Below are 27796 nucleotides of genomic sequence, written 5' to 3'. Positions count from 1 at the left end.
AAATTGCTACTACATGTATTTATAAACTCAATTTATAATCAGCGTTTTGAAAAGGTGTTGAAAGACTAGAATGTTTTCTTTTTCTAGTAGTCCTTGTGTTCTATTGAAAGAAAGCCTGTTCTCATTTTTCTTTTAAGGCTTTATTGAAATGAGTTTAAATGTTTCCATGTGAGAGCATAGTAAAGGCAGTTAATGAAGGTTAATTTTATTTTGGATTGAAACTTTGGAAAACTGCCCCCTACTCCACTATTCTGCAATGTTCAGGGCTAAACATTTGTAAAATGTGCTGCAAAGTCAGCTTACTCTAACACAGAAATGGTATATAGTTTCAAAATTCTCCAGCCAACCATCTTCCAGTCACAATTAAGTAGCATAAGATACATACTTGCTATTAACCACAATATGGCCAAACAACATGATTCTAAGATAAGAAAGCTCAACATCCAAAATAACACTTCAATGCACTTTGCATCAAAAGCTCATTGCAAAGAAAAATATGCTGGCAAGAGTTGCAGTTTTAAGACGATGGTTCCCTTCTTCCAGAGACTTTACTATGAACTCCCCTGGTGCAATTCCAGGTTTCTAAGTGACCTGCAGAATAAAAAGATGATTATGGTATCAAACACATCAGTTTAAAATGGACACAAACATTAGCTTTCAAGTTATAGGGAGTTAAGGTCAAATATCAGATACCAAGTTACTGACAAAGATGAGCTAAGTGGGTGCAAAAGAATTTCCCTGGAATTCTCAGACATTTGGAAATTGACTTATATTTCTCAATTAAATATAATACATGATCCCACACAGGGAAATTATTGGGTTAATAATACACTTTATAGTGTATTTCCTAAGAATAAAATTATTCTCTTAAATAACCACAGGATGGTTATTTGTGAATGTTTTCTTTCTTTTTTTTTTTTTTTTTTTGCCCTTGTTCTTTGTTCTTATTTGTCTTTCACTCTTTTTCTACCTTTCTTAGGATGTGGTGTTGCTCATACCCACTTTAACTAATAAATGAGCTATTAGTACCAAGCAGTACAAAAGAAATTTTGGAAATTGTTTTCCAGAATACCTGGATTTAAAAAAAAATAATTCTTATTTTCCCCCTATTTACTAAAGAAATTCAGTGACTGGAAATAAATAGAAAATTCTGGATAAGGCATTAATATCTTGCAGTTTAAAAATGTTCATCAGCTAAAAGACATGATATAGTATCCATAAGGCATAAAAGAAAAGACTAAGAAGCTTAAACATATAAATGAAAGATTTCTTCAAACAATAAACTAAAAAGCATTTTTAATACATTTGAAAACATTTTAAAAATTTATTTATCCATTTATTTTGGCTGTGCTGGGTCTTCATTACTGTGTGAGGGTTTTCTCTAGTGCCAGTGAGAGGCATCTACCCTGTAGTCGTGGGGATCAGGCTTCTCATTTCAGTGGCTTCTCTTATTTTTGAGCACGGACTCCAGGCACATGGGCTCAGGAGTTGTAGCTCTTGGGCTCTAGAGCACCGGCTCAGTGTTTGTGGTCCATGGGCTTAGCTGCCCAGAAGCGTGTGGCCTCGTCCTGGACTAGGGATGGAACCCATGTACCCTGCACTGGCAGGTGGATTCCTAACCGCTGCACCCCCAGGGAAGTCCTTTCCTGCACTTAATAAACTATTTATTTTATTTACTTGTTTCTAATCAGTTAGCTGTACATGTGTTAATATGTATATTGATGTGTGCATGTATGGCAAATATTAGAATTGAAAATTATTCACAGTTGTTACTTCTGAGGAGTAGGACAGGGGTGTGGGAAAGAGAGGATTCTTTTACTTTTCACTATGTAATTTGGAACTTTTACTGTAAGTACTACTACTTTAATTGAAAATTAATTTGGAAAGTACATTACCCAAGAGTTGGAAAAGATGCCTGAAGTACACAAATATCAACAATAAAGCATGAAAAGCCCTCACAAATGTGGGTTTTGCTGCTTAGTTATCAAGAAGGGGCCGTGTAGGAGGGATTCATCTCAGGATCTGGCCTTACTGGAAGATGGACCCTTATTCTGTTGACATGCCTGGGTTTACAAGCATCAGTTAACCTATGGGAAAAGCTGGTCCCCAGAAATGAGCCTCTCAATCAGTATGGACAGGGCACAGTGATTTGAGCACACTCACCTAAGGACCATTCACATACTGCTAATTCACCAATCAACAATAACTACTAAATATCTACTGCCTGGAAAGAACTTGATATCCATGTGGGAAACAATAAGTGAAAGAAAGATCTGCTTCCATCAAGAAGCCAACAATCTTCAATGGTTATGAAAGAAAACATACAGGGAATGAAATTATATTTTCAAAATAACATACCAATGAATAATCTTGAGAGCTAGATTTTCCGGACATAGGGTGCATAAATGAGCCTCAGAAGGCAATGAATCACTGTTTCAGAGATCTGTTTTTTTCATGATTAAGCTTAAAGTGGTGATTACTAGTGTGTGTGTGTGTGTGTGTGTGTGTGTGTGTTTGTGTGTGTTATTTCTGGAGTTGTTACTGTTTTCTTATTTTCTGTGTTCTGTTTTACTTCCTAAAGTTTGCTAGGGCTTACCTTGTGGCTCAGACAGTAAAGAATTCGCCTGAAATGCCAGAGACCCAGATTCAATCCCTGGGTGGGGAAGATCCCCTGGAGGAGGGCATGGCAACCCACTCCAGTATTCTTGCCTGGAGAATTCCCATGGACAGAGGAGCCTGGCAGTCTACAGTCCATGGGGTTGCAAAGAGTTGGACACAACTGAGCAACTAAGCACACAAAGTTTGCTATTCCCAAACTCATATTTTTAAAATTATTACCTACTTCGAAAAGATCTTCAGTAACAAAGATATGGTTCTAGAAAAGCTATACCTTCAAGTCTCATTATTGTTATTTGTTATTTAGTCGCTAAGTCACGTCCAACTCTTTCACAAACCGATAGACTGTAGCCTGCCAAGTTCCTCTGTCCATGGGATTTTCCAGGCAAGAATAAAACCACTTCCTCCTCCAGGGGATCTTTCTGAGCCAGGGATTGAACCTGCATTACAGGCAGATTCTTTACCATCGAGCCACTGGGGAAGCCCAAATCTCATTGTAGCAAATGTCTTTAAAGGAAAACTCAATATTTTGTAAATATTTCCTGATAACATGGTTGTTCTGCTACAGGAATAACCCATATTAAAGGCCTAATATTCCCTGGTGGCTCAGACTGTAAAGCGTCTGTCTACAATGCAGGAGACCCTGGTTCGAGCCCTGGGTTGGGAAGATCTCCTGGAGAGGGAAATGGCAATCCACTCCAGTACTATTGCCTGGAAAATCCCATGGGCAGAGCCTGGTAGGCTACGGTCTATGGGGTCACAAAGAATCAGACACGACTGAGCGACTTCACTTTCACTTTCAATATGACCAAAGATTTCAGGCAGTTCTTAAAGCTATGATTTGCTATGATAAGATTATATTTCTAATCAGTCAATAGTTGGCCTCAGAAAACCTGAACAAATCCTGAGCCCTGTGTGACTCAGCCTACTGAGAGATTCACATTTAAAAATGCAGAGTAAAGCAACCAAGCTACATAAAAAGGAATTTCAATTTTCACTTGTGTTTCTTGAATGCTTAGTCACTCAGTCATGTCTGACTCTTGGCAACCCTTTGGACTGCAGCCCACCAGGCTTCTCTATCCATGAGATTTTTCAGGCAAGAACACTGGAGTGAGTTGTCACTTCTTCCTTCGGGGGATCATTCCCAGCTCAGGGATTGAACCCACATTTCCAGTGTCTCTTGGGTTGCAGGTGAATTCTTTACCTGCTGAGCCCCTGAATTTCCTGAAGCAAGCTCAATTCAGAACCTAGTGATTCTGTTTTCAAAATTCCTCTTTCCCTTTCCTACCTTACAACCTCCAGCTGACCCAGAGTCTCTCATTCAACAAAATCCTAAAATATCCCAGCCACCCCTTCTCCCAAGCCTAAACTACTTTTCTGATTCTCTCCCTGCTTTTAATATATTGACCACCTTGGTCTCTCTGACTTTAAAAGTTTGTACATTTTAATTGAGAACACAGTGTTGGAATGTCAAAGAAGCCTCCTTGCTTTCTCCTTCCCTTCCAGCCTTGTCCATCTCTGACCATTATCTGAAGTCTGCAACATAAATGTCTAAGGAATCAGATAGGCAGGGCAGAAACAGCAGAGATACAAAGCAGGCAAAGATAAAATTCTTATTAGTAAGAAAGGGACCAAGAATAGGAACATTTGACACAGATATGAACACAGATTCTCTCCTCAACACTTTTACTTGAATCAACAGAATACTAGTTGGTTAACTGTGGTTAGTATTTCTTAAATGATGAAAAGATAATAATGGTCAATATTTGGGAGTTAACTCGGTTTTAATTCCTTAAGACCCATAATATCAGTTAATTATTCAGCAACCTTGAGAGGTAAATACCATTGTTCTTCCCATTTTACAGAGAAGGAAACTTAAGGCCCAGATAAGTTAAGCAACTTGCCTAAAGTCACACAGCTGATAAATAATGGGCTTTAGTTTCAAAGCCAGAACATCTAACACCCAAAGGCTAGACTTTTAACTATAAGTACTCCCCAAACACTTGGTATCAGTTTGGTTCAATTTGCACGTTTAGACCTACTTTGTCCTTTGGCTGTGTGTCCAAAGATAAATTTTTTGATGATTTCCATTCCATGGCATTTGCTTTCCTTGTAGAACTGCTGGTGGCATTTTTGTTCATTGCTGCCCTTCTTAGCTTGACACCTAGGGATACATGTGGTAGTCATATCTATGTTAAGCCATTTTTTAAAATAAGTCCACCCTCAGTTTTAGATTCTTCCCTGCTAGAGTCCTCTGCTTCCACCAATAAAAGGTCTGAGAAATGACTTCCCTGATTTCAGGTGGGAAATCAAGTCATAAACATTCCTGATTCTTTTAAATTCCCCCAGACAGAAAGATGTTATTACCAGAACAACTTTGACCTCACTTTGTACGCGCATCTCTGAGTTTTACTTAAATTTCTCTAAGAGACAGAAGTAAACAGGCTTACTCTGTTTGCGGGCATATTCTGCGGCTTTGGGTGCTGTTAACATGGCAAAAGGGTGCAAGGAGAGGTGGAAGGGTGGAGCTTGGGGAACCTGAAAGGAAAACAGACCTACTTTTAAAAGCTGCACCCACTTCGTGCTGTAAGCAGCTGCTGGTTATAGCACTTGTCTCAAGACTTGGCCTGTCTCCCTAACCCATCTTCCTGGCACATGACCAGCAGTTGAGGACCACCTTTTGTGGGTCATGCGCCTTCCCGTGCTGCCTCTGGTGGCCATTCTTTGCCTAGAATGGCTTTTCACTAAACTGTGCTCTTCAGGTGGCCCCCTTTGCCTGGAATAGCCTTTTCTTCCTCTTCTGCCTCAAGGCACTTACTTTTCCTTTAAGATGTGGCTCAAATATCACCTTTTCTGAGAAAATGGTCCAGTTGTCTCCCCAACTTCCTGCTTCCTTGCTGACACCCTCCCAACCCATCCTAAGGCCAAATTATGGACTCATTTGTCTGTGAATGCAAAGCACATTAACACATAGAACACCCCCAGTGGTGACAGTTAATAACCCACTGTCTGTTGCACCGCATTGGAAACTCAAGGTTAGGACCGTCTCTTCAGTCTTTCACTCACACAATAAGTTTCTGGTGAGCACTACGGGTAGGCAGGCCCTGTTTTAGGAAGCCGTGGTTGGTGAGACAAACAAGGTTCCTGCCTTTCCAGGGCTGAGTGAGGAGAAAAGAACAATAAACTATTAGATAACCAGGTTCATCATACATTATGACAAATTGAATCAACTAAACAAGAGGTTGTGCTAACAAGTCATTGGGCAACCATCACTTCAGACAGAAAGGACAGAAAACATGGATTATACAATAAATGTTCTCTTTATAGACGGAATGGTTTATAGTCTCCTCAGCTGGGCACTTCTAGATTTTATCTCAGTCTTTTTTTTTTTTTTTTAATGTGGACCATTTTTGAAGTCCTTATTGAATTTTTTACAATATTGTTTCTGTTTTATGTTTTGGTTTCTTGGACACGAGGCTTGTGAGATCTTAGCCCCCCAAGCAAGGTTAGAACCCGAACCCCCTGCATTGGAAGGAGAAGACTACCAGGAAAGTTCCTGACCTCAGGCTTTTATTGAAATGGTAAATGTATTTATTGAGAGTTTGTGTCATATCCAGCCTTGTAAAGAATTAAATATAAGCATGAACGATGGCTTCTAACCTCAAGAACCAAGAATACTGGAGTGGGTTGCCCTGTTGTCCTCCAGGGGATCTTCCCCACCCAGGGATCGAACCCAGGTCTCCCTCACTGCAGGCAGATTCTTAGCCACCAGGGAAGTCTATGAATACGGGAGTGGGTAGCCTATCTCTTCTCCAGGGGCTCTTCCCCACTGGGGAAGATCAAATCAAACTGGGGTCTCCTGTATTACAGACAGATTCTTTACCAGCTGAGTTGGCTCAGATGATAAAGAAGCTGCCTGCAATGTGGGACACCTGGGTTCTATCCCTGGTTCAAGAAGATCCCCTGGAGAAGGAAAAAGCAACCCACTCCAGTATTCTTGCCTGGATAGTCCCAGGGACAGAGGAGTCTGGCAGGCTGCAGTTCATGGGGTCATGAAGAGTCAGACACGACTGATCAACCAAACCATGTGTGACACACGTGGAACCTCAAGAAGCATGTAATCTGTTCTGAAAGACGACCAAGAACAAAGAAAGTAATTAAAAGGAGGCTTTGTATCTGTGTGGAGCAAAGGTAGGTGTGATAACAGCCCTGCAGGATTATACATGCCTCGTGTAAGGAAGAAAACTGGCTTACACATCGTCTTGATGCATTTCGAATTCCTTGCTGTCCAGTGGTTAGACTTGGCACTTTCATGCTGTGGCCTACATTCCAGAGAACTAAGATCCCACAAGCCCAGTGATGCAGCCAAAAAATAAAAAGACAGGCCTTTCATGCTTTAGTTTCCCTGTCCACTGGGGAAGAAAGAGCCCGAGTATTTTAAAGGTCACTTCCAGTTCACATATGCTATGACTCCTGATAACTGATGACTTATGCAAGCAGTTAATGTAGCTCCCTCTGTGGTTTATAAGAAAAATTATTTTACAAGTAGGATGACACTGAAGTCCTAAACCTAGAGTTAGCCATATGCTCTTTTTTTTTTTTCCCTTCAAAGTTACTGATTGATACCTTCAGTGTACTACTCAGCTAGGGAGTAACAGAGTTGGGACTGGACACCAGTCTGTTGGTCTCTGAAGAGCTTGCTTTGAATTTTGGATGCAAGTTTGAGTGGAGAGGAGTGATGGGTGCTCAGACACTGGGCTGTGGCTTCATGAAGAGAGGAGGAAAGAAGAGATTCTGATGTTCTCTAGTTACCTGTCTGTCTTTTTCCTCTTTCTGTCCAATGTTTCACTGTCTTTATCTCCTTTTCCTTTTCCCCTCTTTTTCTGTCAAATGGAACTGCAGAATATTTTTATTGCTTGCTTTATTTGTCAAAGGAAGGTTTATGCTCCTTTTCCTTCAGTTTGAAAATGGGTAGAATCTCTTACATTTATCTGAAGCTAACTGCAAATCACTCCACTATTCTTCATCCATGGAGAATACCATGGATGGAGGAGCCTGGTGGGCTACAGTCCATGGGGTCGCAAAGAGCAGACACAACTGAGTGACTAACACCTTCACCACCTTCACTGTCAACTGCAAAGAATCATTACATGTGAAGTTCTTAATTTTTTTTTTCCTATGGGTCCAAGTTTCTCAGCAGAAAAACGGCTCCCTGTTAGCAAAAAAAATCCCTCTCAGGAGTAGAACTAGAAGTTTGTATTGCATTAATAGAGTTGAACAATTCTGGGTCCTTGATGGCTTTCTGTCACCAGGTGGCAGCAGATAGTCCTGAAAAAAAGCTATCAAGCCCGCACAGTACCCATGTGGTGCATGCTAAATCACTTCAGCCTTGTCCCACACTATGTGACCCCATGGACTGCAGCCAGCCAAGCTCCTCTCTCCGTGGGATTCTCCAGGCAAGAATACTGGAGTGAGTTGCCATGCCCTTCTCCAGAGGATCTTCCCAGCCCAGGGTTTGAACCTGTGTTTCTTACGTCTCCTGCGTTGGCAGGAGGGTTCGTTACCACTAGCACCATCTGGGAAGCCCCAAGTGGCCAATTCTAGTGGCCAAAAACTCTACATAATCTGATTAGTATTCAACAGGGCTTTAAGCTTTTGCTTGGGAAGGATTTTAGCTGTTGCTTAGCAGACATTGAATCAAAGTTTAATCATACATATTCATCCATTAAAGAAGAACCTTTATCAACTATTTTTTTTACCTACCCTACCTTGTGGTTAAATCCAGTTTTTGTTTGTTTGTTTAATAGAAATGTATTTATTTTAATTGGAGGCTATTACTTTACAATATTGTATTGGTTTTGCCATACATTGACATGAATCCGCCATGGGTGTACATGTGTTCCCCATCCTGAACCCCCCTCCCACCTTCCTCTCCATACCATCCCTCTGCGTCATCCCAGTGCACCAGCCCCGAGCACCCTGTATCATGCATCGAACCTGAACTGGCGATTCGTTTCACATATGATAATATACATGTTTCAATGCCATTCTCCCATATCACCCCGCCCTCGCCCTCTCCCACAGAGTCCAAAAGATTGTTCTATACAAATCCAATTTTAAAAAATTATGTTAAACTCTTAAGGACTGTTTTAAAGTCTCTCTCACAATTTAATCTTTGAAATACTATGTTTTCATTAAGAGGGCCTGCTAACTCCTTGTTTAAGATGTAGAGGAAAGTACCTGCATAAAGCTGATGTGCAGGTGCAAGGGAAAGGCCTGAGCTGGTGTCCTTGATGCAGGGAGGACCTTGTGAGGTCCACAGGGGTAGAGGAACCTCAGATGCTTGTATCTGTAGCTGAAATCATATCATACCCTTTGTGATAATTTAACTAAAGTAGGCAAAGTTTATGTTTTAATAAGGGGCTTCTCTGGTGGCTCAGTGGTAAAGAATTCACCTGCCAGTGTAGGAAATGAAGGTTTGATCACTGGGTCAGGAAGATCCCCTAGAAAAGGAAATGGCAACCCACTCCAACCATCTTGCCTGGGAAATCCCATGGACAGAGGAGCCTGGAAGGCTACAGTCCGTGCAGTCACAGAGTCAGACACATGAATAAACAACAACAACATATCTTAATAATACAGTGGATGCTTGATGAGCTCTTTGATTTTTGAATGTTTAGAGAAGTGGTCCTTAACTAGCTGTGATTTTTGCCTCTTAGGGGACACATAGCAACACTGAAAGACGTCTTTAGATGTCACATCAAGGGGCAGGCGTGGGCAGCTATTGGCATCTAATGGGTATGAAACAGGAGGGAAGGGGGCAGGGCACAACTTTTGAGAGAATGGCAGAGCCTGAGGACACAGCATAAACTGATTACAATCAAATGTGTCCAAGATAGCAGACAAGTCAACTTCCACTAGACCTTGATCCTCAATCAGCAAGCTAAATAACACACCCAGGGGTGCCATGCAGTTCCAGTTCAGTTCAGTTCAGTCGCTCAGTCATGTCTGACTCTTTGCAACCTCATGGATTGCAGCCCACCAGGCCTCCCTGTCCATCACCAACTCCTGGAGCTTCCTCAAACTCATGTCCATCGAGTCGGTGATGCCATCCAACCATCTCATCCTCTGTCGTCCCCTTTTCCTTCTGCCTTCAATCATTCCCAGCATCAGGGTTTTTTCAAATGAGTCAGTTCTTTGCATCAGGTGGCCAAAGTATTGGAGTTTCAGCTTCAGCATCAGTCCTTCCAATGAATATTTAGGACTGATTTCCTTGATGATTCACTGGTTTGATCTTGCAGTCCAAGGGACTCTCAAGAGTCTTCTCCAACACCACAGTTCAAAAACATCAATTCTTCGGCGTTCAGCTTTCTTTATTGTTCAAGTCTCACATGACCACTGAAAAAACCAAAGCTTTAACTAGACAGACCTTTGTTGGCAAAGTAATGTCTCTGCTTTTTAATGTGCTGTCTAGGTTGGTCATGACTTTTCTTTCAAGGAGCAAGCGCCTTTTAATTTCATGGCTGCAGTCACCATCTGCAGTGATTTTGGAGTTCAAAAAATAAAGTCTCTCACTATTTGCATTATTTACCCATCTATTTGCCATGAAGTGATGGGCCAGATACCATGATCTTAGTTTTCTGAATCTTGAGCTTTAAGCCAGCTTTTTCACTCTTCTCTTTCACTTTCATCAAGAGGCTCATTCTTCACTTTCCTCCATAAGGGTGGTGTCATCTGCATATCTGAGGTTATTGATATTTCTCCTGGCAATCTTGATTCCAGCTTGTGCTTCATCCAGTCCAGCATTTCTCATTATATACTCTGCATATAAGTTAAATAAGCAGGGTGACAATATACAGCCTTGACATCCTCCTGTCCTGATTTGGAACCAGTCTGTTGTTCCATGTCCCGTTCTAACTGTTGCTTCTTGACCTGAGCACAGATTTCTCAGGAGGCAGGTCAGGTGGTCTGGTATTCCCATCTCTTGAAGAATTTTCCAGTCCACACAGTCAGAGGCTTTGGCATAGTCAATAAGGCAGAAGTAGATGTTTTTCTAGAACTCTCTTGCTTTTTTGGTAATCCAACGGATGTTGGCAATTTGACTTCTGGTTCCTCTGCCTTTTCTAAATCCAACTTGAACATCTGGAATTTCATGGTTCACGTACTGTTGAAGCCTGTCTTGGAGAATTTTGAGCATTACTTTGCTAGCGTGCGAAATGAGTGCAATTGTGCAGTAGTTTGAACATTCTTTGGAATTGCCTTTCTTTGGAATTGGAATGAAAACTGACTTTTTCAGTCCTGTGGCCACTGTTGAGTTTTCCAAATTTGCTGGGATATTGAGTGCAGTACTTTAACAACATCATCTTTGAGAATTTGAAATAGTTCAACTGGAATTCCATCACCTCCACTAGCTTTGTTTGTAGTGATGCTTCCTAAGGCCCACTTGACTTCGCATTTCAGGATGTCTGGCTCTAGGTGTGTGATCACACCATCATGATTATATGCAGTTCCAAGGAACCATCAAAGGACTAAAAGGTGGGGGGTGGCCCATTTCCCGGAATTCTCCACCCCTTCCCCAAAATAGTTGGAGTAATCCTACCACTCATTAGCTTATGAAATTACCAACCCATAAAAACTAACCACACCACATTTCAAGGTGGCTGTACTTACTCTCCGTGATGGCCCACATTCTGTCTCTGGAGTGTGTTTCTCTCTAAATAAATCTATTTCTTACCTATCACTTTGTCTCTCACTGGATTCTTTCTGAGATGAGACATCAAAAACCTGAGCTTCATTAGGTCCTGAAACCAGGTACTGTGGGTTTTGACTGGGTTCAATTTCCAGTCATATGGGTTAGAGTCCAAAACTGGGTTTTGGCAAGATTCTAGTCCCAGCCATGTGGGTTAGAGTCCCACTCAGGGACTGGGACTCGAGTCCCAGCAGTTCAAGTCCCAATCTGAGGTAAACAGTTTCAGGTGGAAGCCAGGAATTCTGCTAAACAGCTCACAATGCACTAAACAGCCCCAACTCCACCCCCTACACACAAATTATCTGGTTAAAAATGTTGAGAAACCCTGATTTAGAGGAATATAGAGGGAATCAGATACATCCCCAACCCCATGAGTACCAGAACCTTAACCATAGCTATTGTTTTGAGGTTACCAGGTGCCAACCACTAAGGGCTTTACTGATGTAACTCACCTCATTTCCCATAACAATCCCAGCTTCTGGCTCCTGCTTCTACAAATGAAATCGAGGCTGATAGAGTTTAGAGAACTTGCCCAGGATTATTCTGTTTGAACTAGTAGAGCTGGGATTCGATCCCAGGCTACCTAACTTTAGAATCCTCATGCTTAACTCTTACAAAAAACAGCCTTTCATGTACAGGACACTCATATCCTATAACAATAAAAAAACTCAGGTCATTGAAGGAAAGCCCTTGAAATTCAGTACCCCTAAAACTAAGTTCCTCTGCTGAGTTTATGATTAACCAATTATTCCCCAGCTTGTCCAATGCCTGTTCCACTCAAGGTTGAGGAGTATAAAAAAAAAAGACGGCGGGGAGGTGGGGGGACTGACACCAAGCAGGATCCTGTAGAGCCTGAGACCAGGCACCAAACCCTTTCCATGTTCCTCATTTCTTGTTTGTAGAAAAAAAAAAAATCAGCCTCCTAGACGTTCCTCAAGTTTCAAAGAGCAGATTCAAACAGTTACTAATTAGGGGAGTGACTTAGGCAGAAAGAAACAGTAGGGCTGCAATGAGGACTGGGCCTGGTTCCTCCTCAGGGGACCTGCATAACAATCTGATACAAATCTCTGAGTTCTTCTGCAGAAATTAAGACGACCACTCAGGTGTAAGATAGTAATTGTAGGCTGAACACAAGCACAGGGACCCCAGACTGACTGGAGCCAGAAAGGTGATGACTGAAATTACCAGAATAGCATCAGTCACCTCACCACCAACCAATCAGAGGAGGGTTACACACCCTGGAGCCTAACCCTCCAACTTTGCCTATAAAACTTCTTCCCTGAAACCCATGGGGAGTTTGGGTCTTTAAGCATAAACTACCCTGTTCTCCTTGCTTGGCCCTGTAATAAACCTATCTCTGCTCCAAACACTGATGTTTTGCTTGTTTGACCTCATTTGGTATCGGGCACTTGAACTTGAGTTTGACAAAACCCCCTTTCTGAGGATATGAGTTATTTTCATTCAGAGCTGGTCATTATGTAGTCTATGTTGTGAATTACAAATTGGCACTTGCCAAGGGCATCTGCCAGAATCTGCCTCGGCAGAGACTGAACCTTGTGTTGCTGCAGCTGTTGAACTTTGACACACCGTGAAGGGAGTTCAACGGTGGAGAGTGAAGCACTCTGTGCTTCAGAGAAACTGGTGGTACAGATCTTTAGATAGATATTTTCAGGAACTGATTTCATGATCCCAATCCTGACATCTCTTTATATCTAGAAAAGCACTAAATATTTTCATGGAGACATCAGCTCCTCTTGACTAGCAGAAACCTTTTGTAAAGTAAACATTTGATTGCATTGAACTGCCCCTTCACCAAAATCTTATATATTGACCTTCCCCTACTACCTCTTTGGAGCCGTCTCTCAGAGCTATCTGAGGCGCTGTCTCCTGGGCTGCAATCCTCATTTGCCCCCAATAAAACTTAACTCACAATTGTTATATTGTACATCTTTTTAGTGGACAAACAGAACTGGACATGGAACAACTGACTGGTTCAAAATTGGGAAAGGGGTACGTCAAGGCTGTATATTGTCACCCTGCTTATTTAACGTATATGCAGAGTTATTGTTGTTTTTATTCAGTCACCCAGTCGTGTCTGACTCTTTGCAACCCCATAGACTGCAGCACTCAAGGCTTCCCTGTCCCTCACCGTCTCCCGGATTTTGCCCAAGTTCATGTCCATTGCACTGGTGATGCCATCCAGCCATTTCATCCTCTGATGCCCTCTTCTACTCTCAATCTTTCCCAGCATCGGGTCTTTTCCAATGAGTCAGCTGTTTGCATCAGATAACTAAAATACTGGAGCTTCAGCTTTATTATCAGTCCTTCCAGTGAGAATTCAGGGTTGATTTCCTTTAGGATTGACTGGTTTGATCTCCTTGCTGTCCAAGGGACTCTCGGGAGTCTTCTCTAGCACCACAATTCTAAGGAATCAGTTCTTTGGTGCTCTGCCTTCTTTACCATCCAGCTCTCACAACCATACGTGACCCCTGGTAAGACCATAGCTTTGACTTTACAGACTTCTGTCAACAGAGTGATGTCTCTGCCTTTCAGCACACTGTCTAGGTTTGTCATAGCTTTCCTGCCAAGAAGCAATTGTCTCCTGATTTCATGGCTGCAGTCACCATCCCCAGTGACTTTAGAGCCCAAGAAGAGGAAATCTGTCACTGGTTCCACCTTTTCCCCTTCTTTTTGCCGTGCAGTAATGGGGCCGGATGCCATGATCTTAGTTTTTTTAATATTTAGTTTTAAACTGGCTTTTTCACTCTCTTCCTTCACCCTCATCAAGAGGTTCTTTAGTTCCTCTTCACTTTCTGCCATTAGAGTGGTATAATCCACATATCTGAGGTTGTTGATGTTTCTCCCACCTATCTTGATTCCAGCTTGTAATTTATCCAGCCCAACATGTTTGCAGAGTACATCATGCAAAATGCCAGGCTGGATGAACCACAAGCTGGAATCAAGATTGCTGGGAGAAATCAACAACCTCCGATATGCAGAGGGTACCACTTTGGCTTCCCTATATATATATACACACACACACACACACATATTTATATTCTTTTTAGGTTCTTTTCTGTTACAGATTACTACAAGATATTGAATATAGTTCCCTGTGCTATATAGTAAGTCCTTGTTAGTAGTCTATTTTATATATATTAATGTGTATATTTTAATCCCAAACTCCTAATTTATCCTTCCCTACTCCCCTCCATTTTGGCCCCTTTAATGAATCTGGTTTATCCAAGCTACTTGAACACCCATGTTTGCAAACCTGCTTGATAGATAACCCTGCTAAGACTGGAGGGCTTCACGGTGCCATTCCTTCCCGGATGTGATTTTCCATATTTGTCCTCTGGCCACTTGAGTTGAGACCAAGCAACTAGGTCTGCCTCCTGCCTGCCTTTGTCCTCTGCTAGGCAAAGAAGATGAAGGGGAGAAAACACAATGTCTGAAACAGAGCGACTTGGGCTCAGATATTTATGTATGTGTTGAAGGGGGTGGTTTCAAGGGAAAGCCTAAAAGGGGGAAATCCTAGAAGGGAGAAATCTGCAGGGAAAAAATCAAACAGGATTAAAGCAGTGTGGTTTGCTTGACTCTCTAAGAAAACAAAAAAAGTAGTCTTTCTTCAAAAGCCAAGAAGAGCATGGTTTCTGAGGAGCATTAGTCCTGGGATGGCTTATACCTCAACCAAGGAAGCGTGCCAGCTCCAATATGAGATAGGAAATCTATGAGAAAGTGATCTTTTCAGACTCACCCACCCTTGTATCCCTGCCTCTACCACTATAACAAATGAATAAATGAATGGAAGAGTTGAAACCGGAGAGATCAGAGAGGGGGTGCTGATTTCCTCCATAACCCAGGGAATTTGAGTCTCAAGACCAGGCCAGCTTACATATGGACTAAGGTGAGAGGACCACTGGATTCAGTTACGACACTTCGGAGTAAGTGCTAGAGTCCTAAGGCGGCCCTCGTAGACTCCTGACTTTATATGACCCCACTGTTTGCAGGACGGTCTGCAGGTAAGACAGCAAGGCAGGCAGTGTTCCTGCGGCTGCAGCCCTGCTCCTGCCCTGGCCTCCCTTCCAAACCCTGGTGGGGACACGGGAGTGACAGTGGGAGCAGAAGGCCTGTGTGGGTTCTCCTGGCTTCCCTCCCTGACTTCCTCCCACTCCATGCCTCTGCCCAGCCCTGCCCACCCCATCTGCCCTTTCTTCTTCTTCTCTTTTCTAGAGGTTATCCAAAGGCAAAGGGATCAGCAGTTCACTTCTAAAGAGAAGCCCATATTTCAAATGTTTAGTAAATATTTATATATTCATAAATAGCAAAACCTGAACTAATAGCAAAGATAATTCAGAATACTCTGGGCTATTTGTTTTCTATTTTTCAAGATTAGTATATGGAAACCCAAAGAGGGGAAGGGACACAGTCGGAACTCAACCTGGACTCCCTGATCTTTTGTACTTCAACTGGACTGAATTCCAAGCAGTCTTGTGGAAAGGAGACATGTGGCCGCAGAAAACTAGACAATTTCTCATGAGAATGAACATTGCAGATCTCATCCTAGTTCTAGAAGTTACGGTACATCATACAAGAGGAGCACTTGGATTTACCAGACCCATATTATGAAGAGTGTAAGTGAGAACTTTTGTTAATGCAGAACAGAGACAGCATCTAGACTTTAAGGTGCTCAAGTCACTGCCTCTATTTATGAATTAATAAAATGCATTTGCTATTATGAGTATAGTCCTCTATGTAGTGAAAGCATCTCAAGTAAGGTATAATTACATTTGGTTTTATATATTTTGATATGAAGCTGTTATTTCATGCCTGAAAATACAATATTATCAATTTATAAAATAAAGAAATTCTCCCTAAAATTCCGTTATGCTGATAGTCTCAGGTCATCCTTACCTTGGCAACACCAGAACTGGAAGAAGAGCCAGCCCCATAAATTTTAAAGACTTCCTCAATCGGGATACTGTTCTATTAAACAACAAAATAATAACAAAAATATATTATCATATCATGACTTTTCTTTTATTGTAAAATAAAACTATTATAGCTCCTGCACATTCAGTACCATGCCTGGAGAGCATGGGCACCAGATAAATAACTTCAAAATAAATGGATAAGTCAGAGTATCCTAACATCAATTATTTATGCACTATTTTTTCCCTTAAATACATATTTTTTTACAATACAATATAGAAGGCAGTCTTTTTATTAACCTTTAAAAATTAAAAATTTACTTTCAATAAATTTTACATATTTAGAAACATTGGCTGAAAAATAAAATAAGTATTCTTTAATATAAAATGCACATTGTAGATGCAAAATCTTCATAGATGCAAATAATGTTCTTTTCCTTACCATTAAGATTCCAGCATAAGATGATAAAATCATTGCTTCTCGTTCCCTGTGGTTTGGATATACGGGTCTACCCCGAAATGACATTTTCCTAAGAGGGAATATGAATAAGAATGGAGGGTTTATTCTTGTTCTTTTTAACAAGAATTTTTGACAAAATTGTGATAATAATCATAAGTAATAAATAATAGCCAATGGCTGCTTGCTATGCATTTATTCACAAAACTGATATGATTAATCCATCATCAGCAAAGTATACACTTTGAATTTTGAATCTTCCAACAGTGGTGATGAATTTACCCTCATCTACCCATGATTCCACAGGTATCAAACCCCAGAGGAGTGGCCACTATGGTGGGCAATTGTGGTTTTACCAACCCATATCCTTTTCTGTTCTTGTGGCAATTGCTTGGGGGTAACTGCCTTCCCCCTGTGTAAGCCTATAAAGCTTCCCCCTGTATAAGCTTCTAGGGGCACGATGCCCCTAGATTCCAAGGATGGAAAACGCACTGTGGACTAATTCAGCCAGCATGTTCTCTCCCTCACTCCACCCCCAGATAAGTCAGAGCAAACAGTGCCATTGAGACACAGTTCTGTGCTTTTTAAAAATCCATTCTCCCCTGGCCTGACTGTTGTGATAAAGCAGGGTAAAACTAGAAATAGTGTCCACTCAGAGGAAATAGCCAAGAGGTAGATCCTGATGACCTGGTTTGAGTTTTGAATTAAGCTGTGCCTGATGCCACTCTACCCATGGACTTTCCAGATACAGAGACAATAAATCTCTCCTCTTTTTCTTTCTTTCTTTTTTTTTTTTTTCTGCTTGAGTCCATTCAAATTGGATTTTCTGCTTATTGCAACTAAATACTAACTGATCCAACCATTTAGCACCAGGTGTGTGTTCTAAAGCAACAGAGCAGAAAAAAAAAACTGGCCCCTTGAACAAGGGATTCAATCCTGGCGTCATCAGTTTCATGTTCTTTCTAGCTGAATGAGTCTGCCTGGCACATATAGGTGTGGTTAGTCGCTCAGTCGTGTCCAACTCTCTATGACCCCATGGACCGTATCCTGTCAGGCTCCTCTATCCAGGCTTTTTCAAGCAAGAATAATGAAGTGGGTGTCATTTCCACCTCCAGGGGATCTTCCTGACCCAGGGATCAAACCCACGTCTCGTCTCTTATGCCTCCTGTATTGGCAGGCTGGTTCTTTACCACTATCGCCACCTGGAATGCCCCACATTTGGGAGAAAATGCCAATAATTCTGGCAAGCATTAAAACAGTGGTGATTCAAACTGCTTAGCTCAGGTACACATCTGGTTAAATGCTTAAGAAGTTATGTTTGATGGTCCTTGGGAAAAGATTGCAGCTTTACCCAAAATACTGATCATTTTTTAAAAAAATCAAGGCATGTACACAATAAAGCACAGTTATATTTCTAAGACAAAACATCTTATGCAAGAAAGATCTGTATCTGACAGAAACCAGTTCACAGGGATGCAAAATATGTAAGCATGGATAAGACTTCCTCAAACTGATGACTGTGAGATTTTTTTCAGGTTTCTAGCTGGAGACAAATACTCCATAGTATTTTCAAATCAGAGTGCCTTGTGATAAACTTCCTCTATCGTTACTCATTGTTTAACAAAACAAAACAGGAACAAGGACTATTCAACTTACACTTTCTCCCACTCCAGCCAAGTTAAGTCTTCTGAGTGATCCAGCCATTGCAAAGCAACATTGATGGCCAAGTCATAGTGTGCCTGGAAGCAGGGAGCACAGAGAACAAAGGAACAGGCTGAGACATTGCCTGGTGCTCACCCTGGCAATGTCAATGGCACGGCTAAGCCTGTTCTCTTTTGTCATGTCCACAACAGTGAGGATCGCCAGCGGTGTCCCGTAGCCTGATGCTCAGATAGAAATGACTAGTGTTCCTCCAGCATTACATTTAACTCCCCACTAGACCAATGTGTGTGTGTGTTGGATGGGTGGGTGGAGGTGCCAGAAATGATAGATAGATTCATGAGATACTATACTGGGAATCAGGGAATCTGGGTTCAAATCTAGGTTACTGCTAACAACTCGTGGTACTATATCCTTGGGTGAGCAATTGCTGTTCTCTGGGCCTCAACTTCCTTGAATTATAGAATAGAAAAAGGGGAAGGTAGAGGAAGACGGACATAGAGAACAATTTCTAATTTGGTGTAACATCAGAAATGTGCTCCCAGGGTCACAGAGGAGGTGTGTCCACCTGATGAGTTGAGGGAATCCCTAGAGACTCAGAAAAGAGGACTCGGCGGAGCTGGGCTTGAAGGATGAGGAGAATTTCCATAGGGGAAGGACCTCCTAGGCAGAGGGCCCAGTGGAAGCAGGGAACTGCAGGTAGACTTGGGTAAGTGACTTATCTTCTATGCGGTAAAAAGCTAAGGACCAATTCTGTGTTCATTCTTATCGTATTGACCACCTTTTCCTGGTCATTTCTAAGTGTATTCACCATTTCTCTGTCAAATCATTCCTTCTCAGCTTGAAGAAGAAAGGTCAGTTTTGTTTTTGTGTTTGTAGATGAATTCCAAGATTCTACATCATCTTAACATTCTCTAAAAGATGTAACAATGTAATTATTTCTCTCAGGGACTGAACCAAACTGAAAAGAGAAAGGAAGAAAAAGAGAGAAAAGGAAGGAAGGAGGGAGGAAGGGAAGGAAGGAGGGAGGAAGGGAAGGAAGGGAGGAAAAAAAAGAAAGGCAGTAATCACTTGTTGAAACCTAATCGGAAGACTGATGCCTGGATAGCTGCAGCTGCCATCACCTGTTTGCTCATTAGAAAGGCACGTCTCCAGCCTCACCCCACACCTCCTGAATCAAAACGGTCTTGGAATAAGACCTCATTAAAGTTTGACCAGCACTTATCTAATCGGTTTAATTTCTCTATTTAATACATGCATAGAGAAGTAGTTTAGAACATGAAGCCTTCCTTAACTGCTCATTCAGCACCAGGGGAATCAGACAGGGATGGGCGAGATTAGGGGGAGACACGTGGTCCTATCTTCCTCATCAGTGCAAGAACAGTAAATGGGTAGCATAAAAAGGCTGAGGGCTTACTAATCTCTTTTGAATTAGATCTCTTCACAGCTTCTTTAATTTATGTGAAGTAACTTCGATTACATAGCATGAATCTGAGTTTCAACAGGTATAATCACAGGAATTTAGGATTATTCAATTACTTGGTTTTCTCCATGAATGGTAAAAAATTATTACATTTGAAAACTATACAATAGTAGTTTAATCTCATCAAAAGGTGTTCACCATCATGGCTGTCATACTTTTAATTGTGTACTCATTTTGCTTTTTTTAATCTTTTCTCTCATAAAAATAAATAGCGAAAGTCTCGTGACTTTTTACTTTCTCATTCTTCTTGCTTTCAGTTTAATGAGTTGAAAAGACCACATGAACGATCCTAGGATGACAGATGAGAAAGAGGAAATTCTGGGGGAAGGGGATCAAGATTAGCCTCATTTATGACAGACGTTAGATCCCCTTCCTCCCTGTAACACACATACGACACAGATGTGATTTGCAGCAGCATCCCTGTCTTTACCATATCATCTAGAAAGGTGAGTTGCCTTCTTCCTTTTGGGTCAAATTCATTTTCCCGAAGTCTGATGCCAATGTAATCTCCCCTTAAAAACAAGAGAGCAGGATTGAACTAGCAGGAATGACACAGAAGCGTGGTCTGCCGAAGATTCCTCCCCAATTCCTCCCTCCTCCACCAAATACAAGAGAAGTCACCGATGGCTCTGGTAGCTGAATCAATATTCATTTTGATTTAAACAGCCATTCTGCAACCCTGCAGATTTAAAGTGTCCAAACATAATGAATAAATAAAACTCACATAGAACTGAATTTCTAGGAAAGCAGGGAGTATGATAAACCCCCAATAGGCAGAACAGATGTTACAAAACCGAAAGGATTGAGACCCCCTCTTTGAAGACTCCCCTGCTGCTCTTGACTCCTCCTTTGAAGATTCCCCTGCTGTCCTTGCTAAATTCAGGCAGAATGTCCAAAGTTGATAACTTCCAGATCTATGATATGCCATACAGATGTGTTAGTTAGCTTGCAGGCTTTTTTTCTCCCGTTAGAATGCAAATACCATTAGGAGTGTTAGACGTAAAAACATATCAGTGATTCCGCTTTCGTGTATACTTATCAGGTCCTTCCCTAATGGATTTTTAATAAGGGGAGAGTAGAATAAGGGCTCTGGGAGGTGAATAGAAAGGGGTAATACCCGAGGAAAGTTGGGAGGAGAGACTGTATGTAGGAAAAAAGACTCTGGGGTCTCCAAGGTCAATCTCACAGTGTTACATAAGTAGAGTTCTGTTGGTCAAGGTCTTTACCAAACATTTTGGGCAAGTTCCTATGCTGGAGATAAATTTGCTTTTGGATTCTAAAGTGTTTTGTGTTGTTAAGCTATTCTAGATTGATAAAAATTATTGAAGTTTTGCTTTGTAATTTCAAGACACTTTATTTAAAGTAGCCAGGCTATGGTTTTTCCAGTGGTCATGTATGGATGTGAGAGTTGGACTATGAAGAAGGCTGAGCACCAAAGAATTGATGCTTTTGAACTGTAGTGTTGGAGAAGACTCTTGAGAGTCCCTTGGACTGCAAGAGATCCAACCAGTCCATTCTAAAGGAGACCAGTCCTGGGATTTCTTTGGAAAGAATGATGCTAAAGCTGAAACTCCAGTACTTTGGCCACCTGATGTGAAGAGTTGACTCACTGGAAAAGACTCTGATGCTGGGAGGGATTGGGGGCAGGAGGACAAGGGGACGACAGAAGAGGAGATGGCTGGATGGCATCACTGACTCGATGGACGTGAGTCTGAGTGAACTCCAGGAGTTGGTGATGGACAGGGAGTCCTGGCGTGCTGCAACTCATGGGGTTGCAGAGAGTCGGACACGACTGAGCAACTGAACTGAACTGAAATTGATTCTTTGGATAAAATTAAACTACATATATATATATACATCAGTTCAGTTCAGTTCAGTCGCTCAGTCGTGTCTGACTCTCTGTGACTCCATGAATCGCAGCACGCCAGGCCTCACTGTCCATCACCAACTCCAGGGGTTCACTCAGACTCATGTCCATCGAGTAGGTGATGCCATAGAGCCATCTCATCCTCTGTCATCCGCTTCTCCTCCTGCCCCCAGTACCTCACAGCATCAGAGTCTTTTCCAATGAGTCAACTCTTCACATCAGGTGGCCTAAGTACTGGAGTTTCAGCTTTAGCATCATTCCTTCCAAAGAACACCCAGGACTGATCTCCTTTAGAATGGACTGGTTGGATCTCCTTGCAGTCCAAGGGACTCTCAAGAGTCTTCTCCAACACCACAGTTCAAAAGCATCAATTCTTCGGCACTCGGCTTTCTTCACAGTCCAACTCTCACATCCATACATGACCACTGGAAAAACCATAGCCTTGACTAGATGGACCTTATTTGGCAAAGTAATGTCTCTGCTTTTGAATATGCTATCTAGGTTGGTCATAACTTTTCCTCCAAGGAGTAAGGGTCTTTTAATTTCATGGCTGCAATCACCATCTGCAGTGATTTTGGAGCCCCCCAAAATAAAGTCTTGACACTGTTTCCACTGTTTCCTCATCTATTTCCCATGAAGTGATGGGGCCGGATGCCATGATCTTCATTTTCTGAATGTTGAGCTTAAAGCCGACTTTTTCATTCTCCACTTTCACTTTCATCAAGAGGCTTTTTAGTTCATCTTCACTTTCTGCCATAAGGGTGGTGTCATCTGCATATCTGAGAAATATCTTATTGAAATATCTTATTGATATTTCTCCAGGCAATCTTAATTCCAGCTTGTGCTTCTTCCAGCCCAGCATTTCTCATAATGTACTCTGCATAGAAGTTAAATAAGCAGGGTGACAATATATAGCCTTGACATACTCCTTTTCCTATTTGGAACCTGTCTGTTGTTCCATGTCCATTTCTAACTATTGCTTCCTGACCTGCATACAGGTTTCTCAAGAGGCAGGTCAGGTGGTCTGGTATTCCCATCTCTTTCAGAATTTTCCAGTTTATTGTGATCCACACGGTCAAAGGCTTTGGCATTGTCAATAAAGCAGAAACAGACGTTTTTCTGGAACTCTCTTGCTTTTTCCATGATCCAACGGATGTTGGCAATTTGATCTCTGGTTCTTCTGCCTTTCCAAAAACTAGCTTAAACATCTGGAAGTTCACGGTTCACGTATTGCTGAATCCTGGCTTGGAGAATTTTGAGCATTACTTTACTAGCGTGTGAGATGAGTGCAACTGTGAGGTAGTTTGAGCATTCTTTGGCATTGCCTTTCTTTGGGATTGGAATGAAAACTGACCTTTTCTAGTCCTGTGGCCACTGCTGAGTTTTCCACATTTGCTGGCATATTGAGTGCAGCACTTTCACAGCATCATCTTTCAGGATTTGAAACAGCTCAACTGGAATTCCATCACCTCCACTAACTTTGTTCGTAGTGATGCTTTCTAAGGCCCACTTGACTTCACATTCCAGGATGTCCTGGCTCTAGGTGAGTGATCATACCATCGTGATTATCTTGGTCGTGAAGATCTTTTTTACACATTTTGTGTCTTCTTGCCACCTCTTCTTAATATCTTCTGCTTCTGTTAGGTCCATAACATTTCTGTCCTTTATTGAGCCCATCTTTGCATGAAGTGTTCCCTTGGTATCTCTAATTTTCTTGAAGAGATTCTGCTGCTGCTGCTGCTGCTGCTAAGTCACTTCAGTCGTGTCCAACTCTGTGTGACACCATAGATGGCAAGCCACCAGACTCCCCTGTCCCTGGGATTCTCCAGGCAAGAACATTGGAGTGAGTTGCCATTTACTTCTCCAATGCATGAAAGTGAAAAGTGAAAGTGAAGTCCCTCAGTCATTTGAAGAGATCTCTAGTCTTTCCCATTCTGTTGTTTTCCTCTATTTCTTTGCATTGATCACTGAGGAAGGCTTTTTTTAATCTCTCTTTGCTATTCTTTGGAACTCTGCATTCAGATGCTTATATCTTTCCTTTTCTCCTTTACTTTTCACTTCTCTTCTTTTCACAGCCATTTGTAAGGCCTCCCCAGACAGCCATTTTCCTTTTTTGTATTTCTTTTCCATGGGGATGTTCTTGACCCCTGTCTCCTGTACAATGTCACGAACCTCAGTTCATAGTTCATCAGGTACTCTGTCTATCACATCTAGTCCCTTAAATCTATTTCTCACTTCCAGTGTTTAATCACAAGGGATTTGATTTAGGTCATACCTGAATGGTCTAGTGGTTTTCCCTACTTTCTTAATTTAAGTCTGAATTTGGCAGTAAGGAGTTCATGATCTGAGCCACAGTCAGCTCCTGGTCTTGTTTTTGTTCTTTGGCTGCAAAGAATATAATCAATCTGATTTTGGTGTTGACCATCTGGTGATGTCCATGTGTAGAGTCTTCTCTTGTGTTGTTGGAAGAGAGTGTTTGCTATGACCAGTGCGTTCTCTTGGCAAAACTCTATTAGCCTTTGCCCTGCTTCATTCTGTACTCCAAGGCCAAATTTGCCTGTTACTCCAGGTGTTTCTTGACTTCCTCCATTTGCATTCCAGTCCCCTATAATGAAAAAGATATCTTTTTGGGGTTTTAGTTCTAAAAGCTCTTGTAGGTCTTCATAGAACCATTCAACCTCAACTTCTTCAGCGTTGCTGGTTGGGGCATAGGCTTGGATTACCGTGATATTGAATGGTTTGCCTTGGAAACGAACAGAGATCATTCTGTCGTTTTTGAGATTGCATCCAAGTAGTGCATTTCGGACGCTTTTGTTGACCATGATGGCTACTCCATTTTTTCTAAGGGATTCCTGCCCACAGTAGTAGATGTAATGGTCATCTGAGTTAAATCCACCCATTCCAGTCCATTTTAGTTCGCTGATTCCTAGAATGTCAATGTTCACTCTTGCCATCTCCTGTTTGACCACTTCCAATTTGCCTTGATTCATGGACCTAACATTCCAGGTTCCTATGCAATATTGCTCTTTACAGCATCGGACCTTGCTTCTATCACCAGTCCCATCCAGAACTGGGTGTTGTTTTTGCTTTGGCTCCACCCCTTCGTTCTTTCTGGAGTAATTTCTCCACTGATCTCTGGTAGCATACAGACACACACATATATATATGTATATGTATATTTATAAGTTTATATTTATATTAGTTCTGAAATTCCAGTTCTTTGGATGAGATATGTAGATGAATTGGCGTTCCTAATTATGGTTTCTTCTTTATTACATTGACCTCCAAACACATATATGTAAAATGTATGAATTCATATTGCGGCATTTCTTAAGCACTTGTTAAAATATAATGATCTTAATAGGCAGAGAAAAGATATTTAATGGGGACTATAATGAGGTTTTTAATAAGTGTATTATTGTTATGCCTATAATCATGAAATAGAACCATTATAACCTTTTTTTCCCCTTTTTATATGGTCTTTGATTTTCACCAGCCTCTTAACAAAGTGTCAAGTCAACAAAAAGCTACCACAGGAGAAAAAATTTCCATGAGAAAACTTAATGTTTTCTTTATGTGTTTAAAATGAAGTTTGGATGGCAAAAACTAGAGATAAATTATTTAACTGATAAGAGTCACAATAGAAGAAGCAGAGGCTGCAATGTAAATGCTGCACCCTTGGGTACATTTTTTCAGGAATCTCACTCATGTCTTTTACTAGTCGAACCCTTTCAAAGGCATACCCTGCCCAGCGCAGACTGGACCTCTCAGCTCAGATCCTAGGCTGAGGCGTAGGGATGTCTCAGTTGTGCATGCTGCTGGCAGAAACATCCTCTTTAGAGATTTAGCATCCTGCTTTGCACCACATGTGAGGCCTTTGGGAGAGGAGACATAGGCCAGATCATCTGGCTGTCTCCTATACCACGAACAAATTCTTCCTTAGGCTTTTAACCCCTCTGCCAATATCCAGACCATCTATGACATACAACCCACCAAATGCTCAGTGCAATAAATGTAAGCTATTTTCCATCAGACTTACAGGAGCTTTTTCATTTCCTTCTTTAGGAGCCTTCTTTCCATGATTAAAGGCTTATCCAGCTGAGCAGGTAACTGCAGCTACACTGCACCTTTATCCTTTGGAAAGACCCAGCGTCTCTGAGCCTTGAAGCTACAGCAGCAAATCAGAGAGAATTTGAATAAAGGATGCTATCACTCCTAATACCAGTCATGGAGTCCTAGGCTCTGGAAGGGATCTGAGAGCAGGCCTCTTATCCAGCAGGTTTCCAGGTCAGAAAGCTGCCTGCCAGCCAGTGCACCGTGCCTTGAGTTTATCTGTCACTTCTTATTCCTTCCAAATTTTTTGTCAATATTCATCATTTACTTATTATTGCAATAAACTCACAAGTAAAACAGACATGGCTCATATAATCGTGGATGAGACTGTATAGACAGAAGCATCCAAACACAGATAGTTTGTGATCTGAATATGTTTGAGTTCTGTGTGCATTCAACATAGTGACTCTCTGTGAATCCACCTGGTTCATGGCTTGTGATGGCATTTTCTATAGAACCTGTGTACAACTTCCTATGGCCAGCAGGTCCTTGTAGAAACACGTGGTGATGACAAAGGTGAGGCCATATCTGCAATTCTCACCCCCACTTTGAACCAGAAATTGAAGCCCAGGTGATGGGATCAAATGGGGCCTGACATCACAAAAAGGAGTTAGTTTTTTACAAATTATCACCATTGAATGGGGTGCCCAGAGATAGGTATATAAATGGGATATCAACTTTATCTGCAGTGTTTTATTTCTATTAAAAAAATTTAAAGCAAATTGTGATGGTTAATTTTATGTGTCAGCTTGGCTGGACCATTCTGCCCATATTTGTGGCCAAACATTATTTTTATTTATTTATTTCTTTTGCACAGGTGGTTTCTGAAGGAGATTAGTGTTTAAATTAGTGGACTTTGAGTAAAGCAGATGACTCTCCATTATGTGGGTGGGCTTCATCCAACCAGCCGAAGGCCTTAAAAGAACAAAGGCTGATCTTTCTGAGCAAGAAGGAATTCTGCCAGAAGACCACTTTCAGACTTGAACTGCAGCTCTTCATTGCATCTCCATCCTGACCACTGACCCCTTCTGACTTTTGGACTGATCAAGCCACCGCGATCACGTGAGCCAGTTCAATAAACTAATTTTCTCCCTATATTGTTTCTGTTTCTCTGGAGAACCCTGGCTAATACACATCTAAGCAAATTGTTAACATTTCTTGACTCTGGAATTATAGGCCTATGGATATTCATTATATTACCTTCTCTACTTTTGAAATTTTGCACGTGTCTTTAAATCACTACTCCTAAAAGGCTGGGGGAAAAAAGCTTTAAAAACTTCTAAAATGGTAGCATATAGACATTAAGCTTTATTCAGTTAAGCTCTCCAACAATAATTGGATGCCACTGATTTAAATAAATTCTTCACCTGTGCTTAGTCACTCAGTTGTGTCCGACTCTTTGCAACTCCATGGACTATAGCCTGCCAAGCTTCTTCCTCTGTTCATGGGGATTCTCCAGACAAGAATACTGGAGTGGGTTGCCATGCCCTCCTCCAGGGGATCTTCCCATCCCAGGGATCAAACGCAGATCTTCCGCATTACAGGCAGATTCTTTACCGTCTGAGCCACCTGGGAAGCCCAAATTCTTCACCAAATCAATTAAATTATTTTGGACCATACTTGCTGTGCCTTCATCTGCTAAAGCCTTAGATGAGATGTAGAAAAGGGAATAAAGCTGGAGCATTCCATAGGAATTGAAGTAAAGATAAAGACAGGACTGTTGTGCCCTACAGGAGAGTCAACTGAGAGAGGACACTGCAAGCCAGAAAGGTTTTCTGGTGGCTTAGACAAGGAAAAGTGCTGGGCCTGGAGAGACCAGATGCCAGAATGTGAAGTCTGCTCCACCACTGACTGCTGTAGCCACGGCCAAGCCTCTTGGCTCTGCTGCCCCCCAGTCTCAGGTGTTGTCTAAAATGTGATG

General features: G+C 41.6%; 1 protein-coding gene across 1 annotated transcript; it reads right to left on the bottom strand.

The window, feature by feature from the left end:
- C2H2orf80 (chromosome 2 C2orf80 homolog) lies at positions 122 to 25919 on the bottom strand. Its single transcript, XM_005676445.2, has 8 exons — positions 25802 to 25919; positions 20326 to 20407; positions 18410 to 18492; positions 16739 to 16826; positions 16280 to 16351; positions 5067 to 5154; positions 4659 to 4780; positions 122 to 591 (listed from the first exon to the last, which is right to left on the bottom strand). The coding sequence occupies exons 1-8, from the start codon at positions 25840 to 25842 to the stop codon at positions 583 to 585; spliced, it is 585 nt and encodes a 194-aa protein (XP_005676502.2). The 5' UTR covers positions 25843 to 25919; the 3' UTR covers positions 122 to 582.

This window comes from Capra hircus, chromosome 2 (genome assembly GCF_001704415.2).
Source record: "Capra hircus breed San Clemente chromosome 2, ASM170441v1, whole genome shotgun sequence".
NCBI lineage: Eukaryota > Metazoa > Chordata > Mammalia > Artiodactyla > Bovidae > Capra > Capra hircus.
This window is presented reverse-complemented; position numbering and strand designations above follow the sequence as displayed.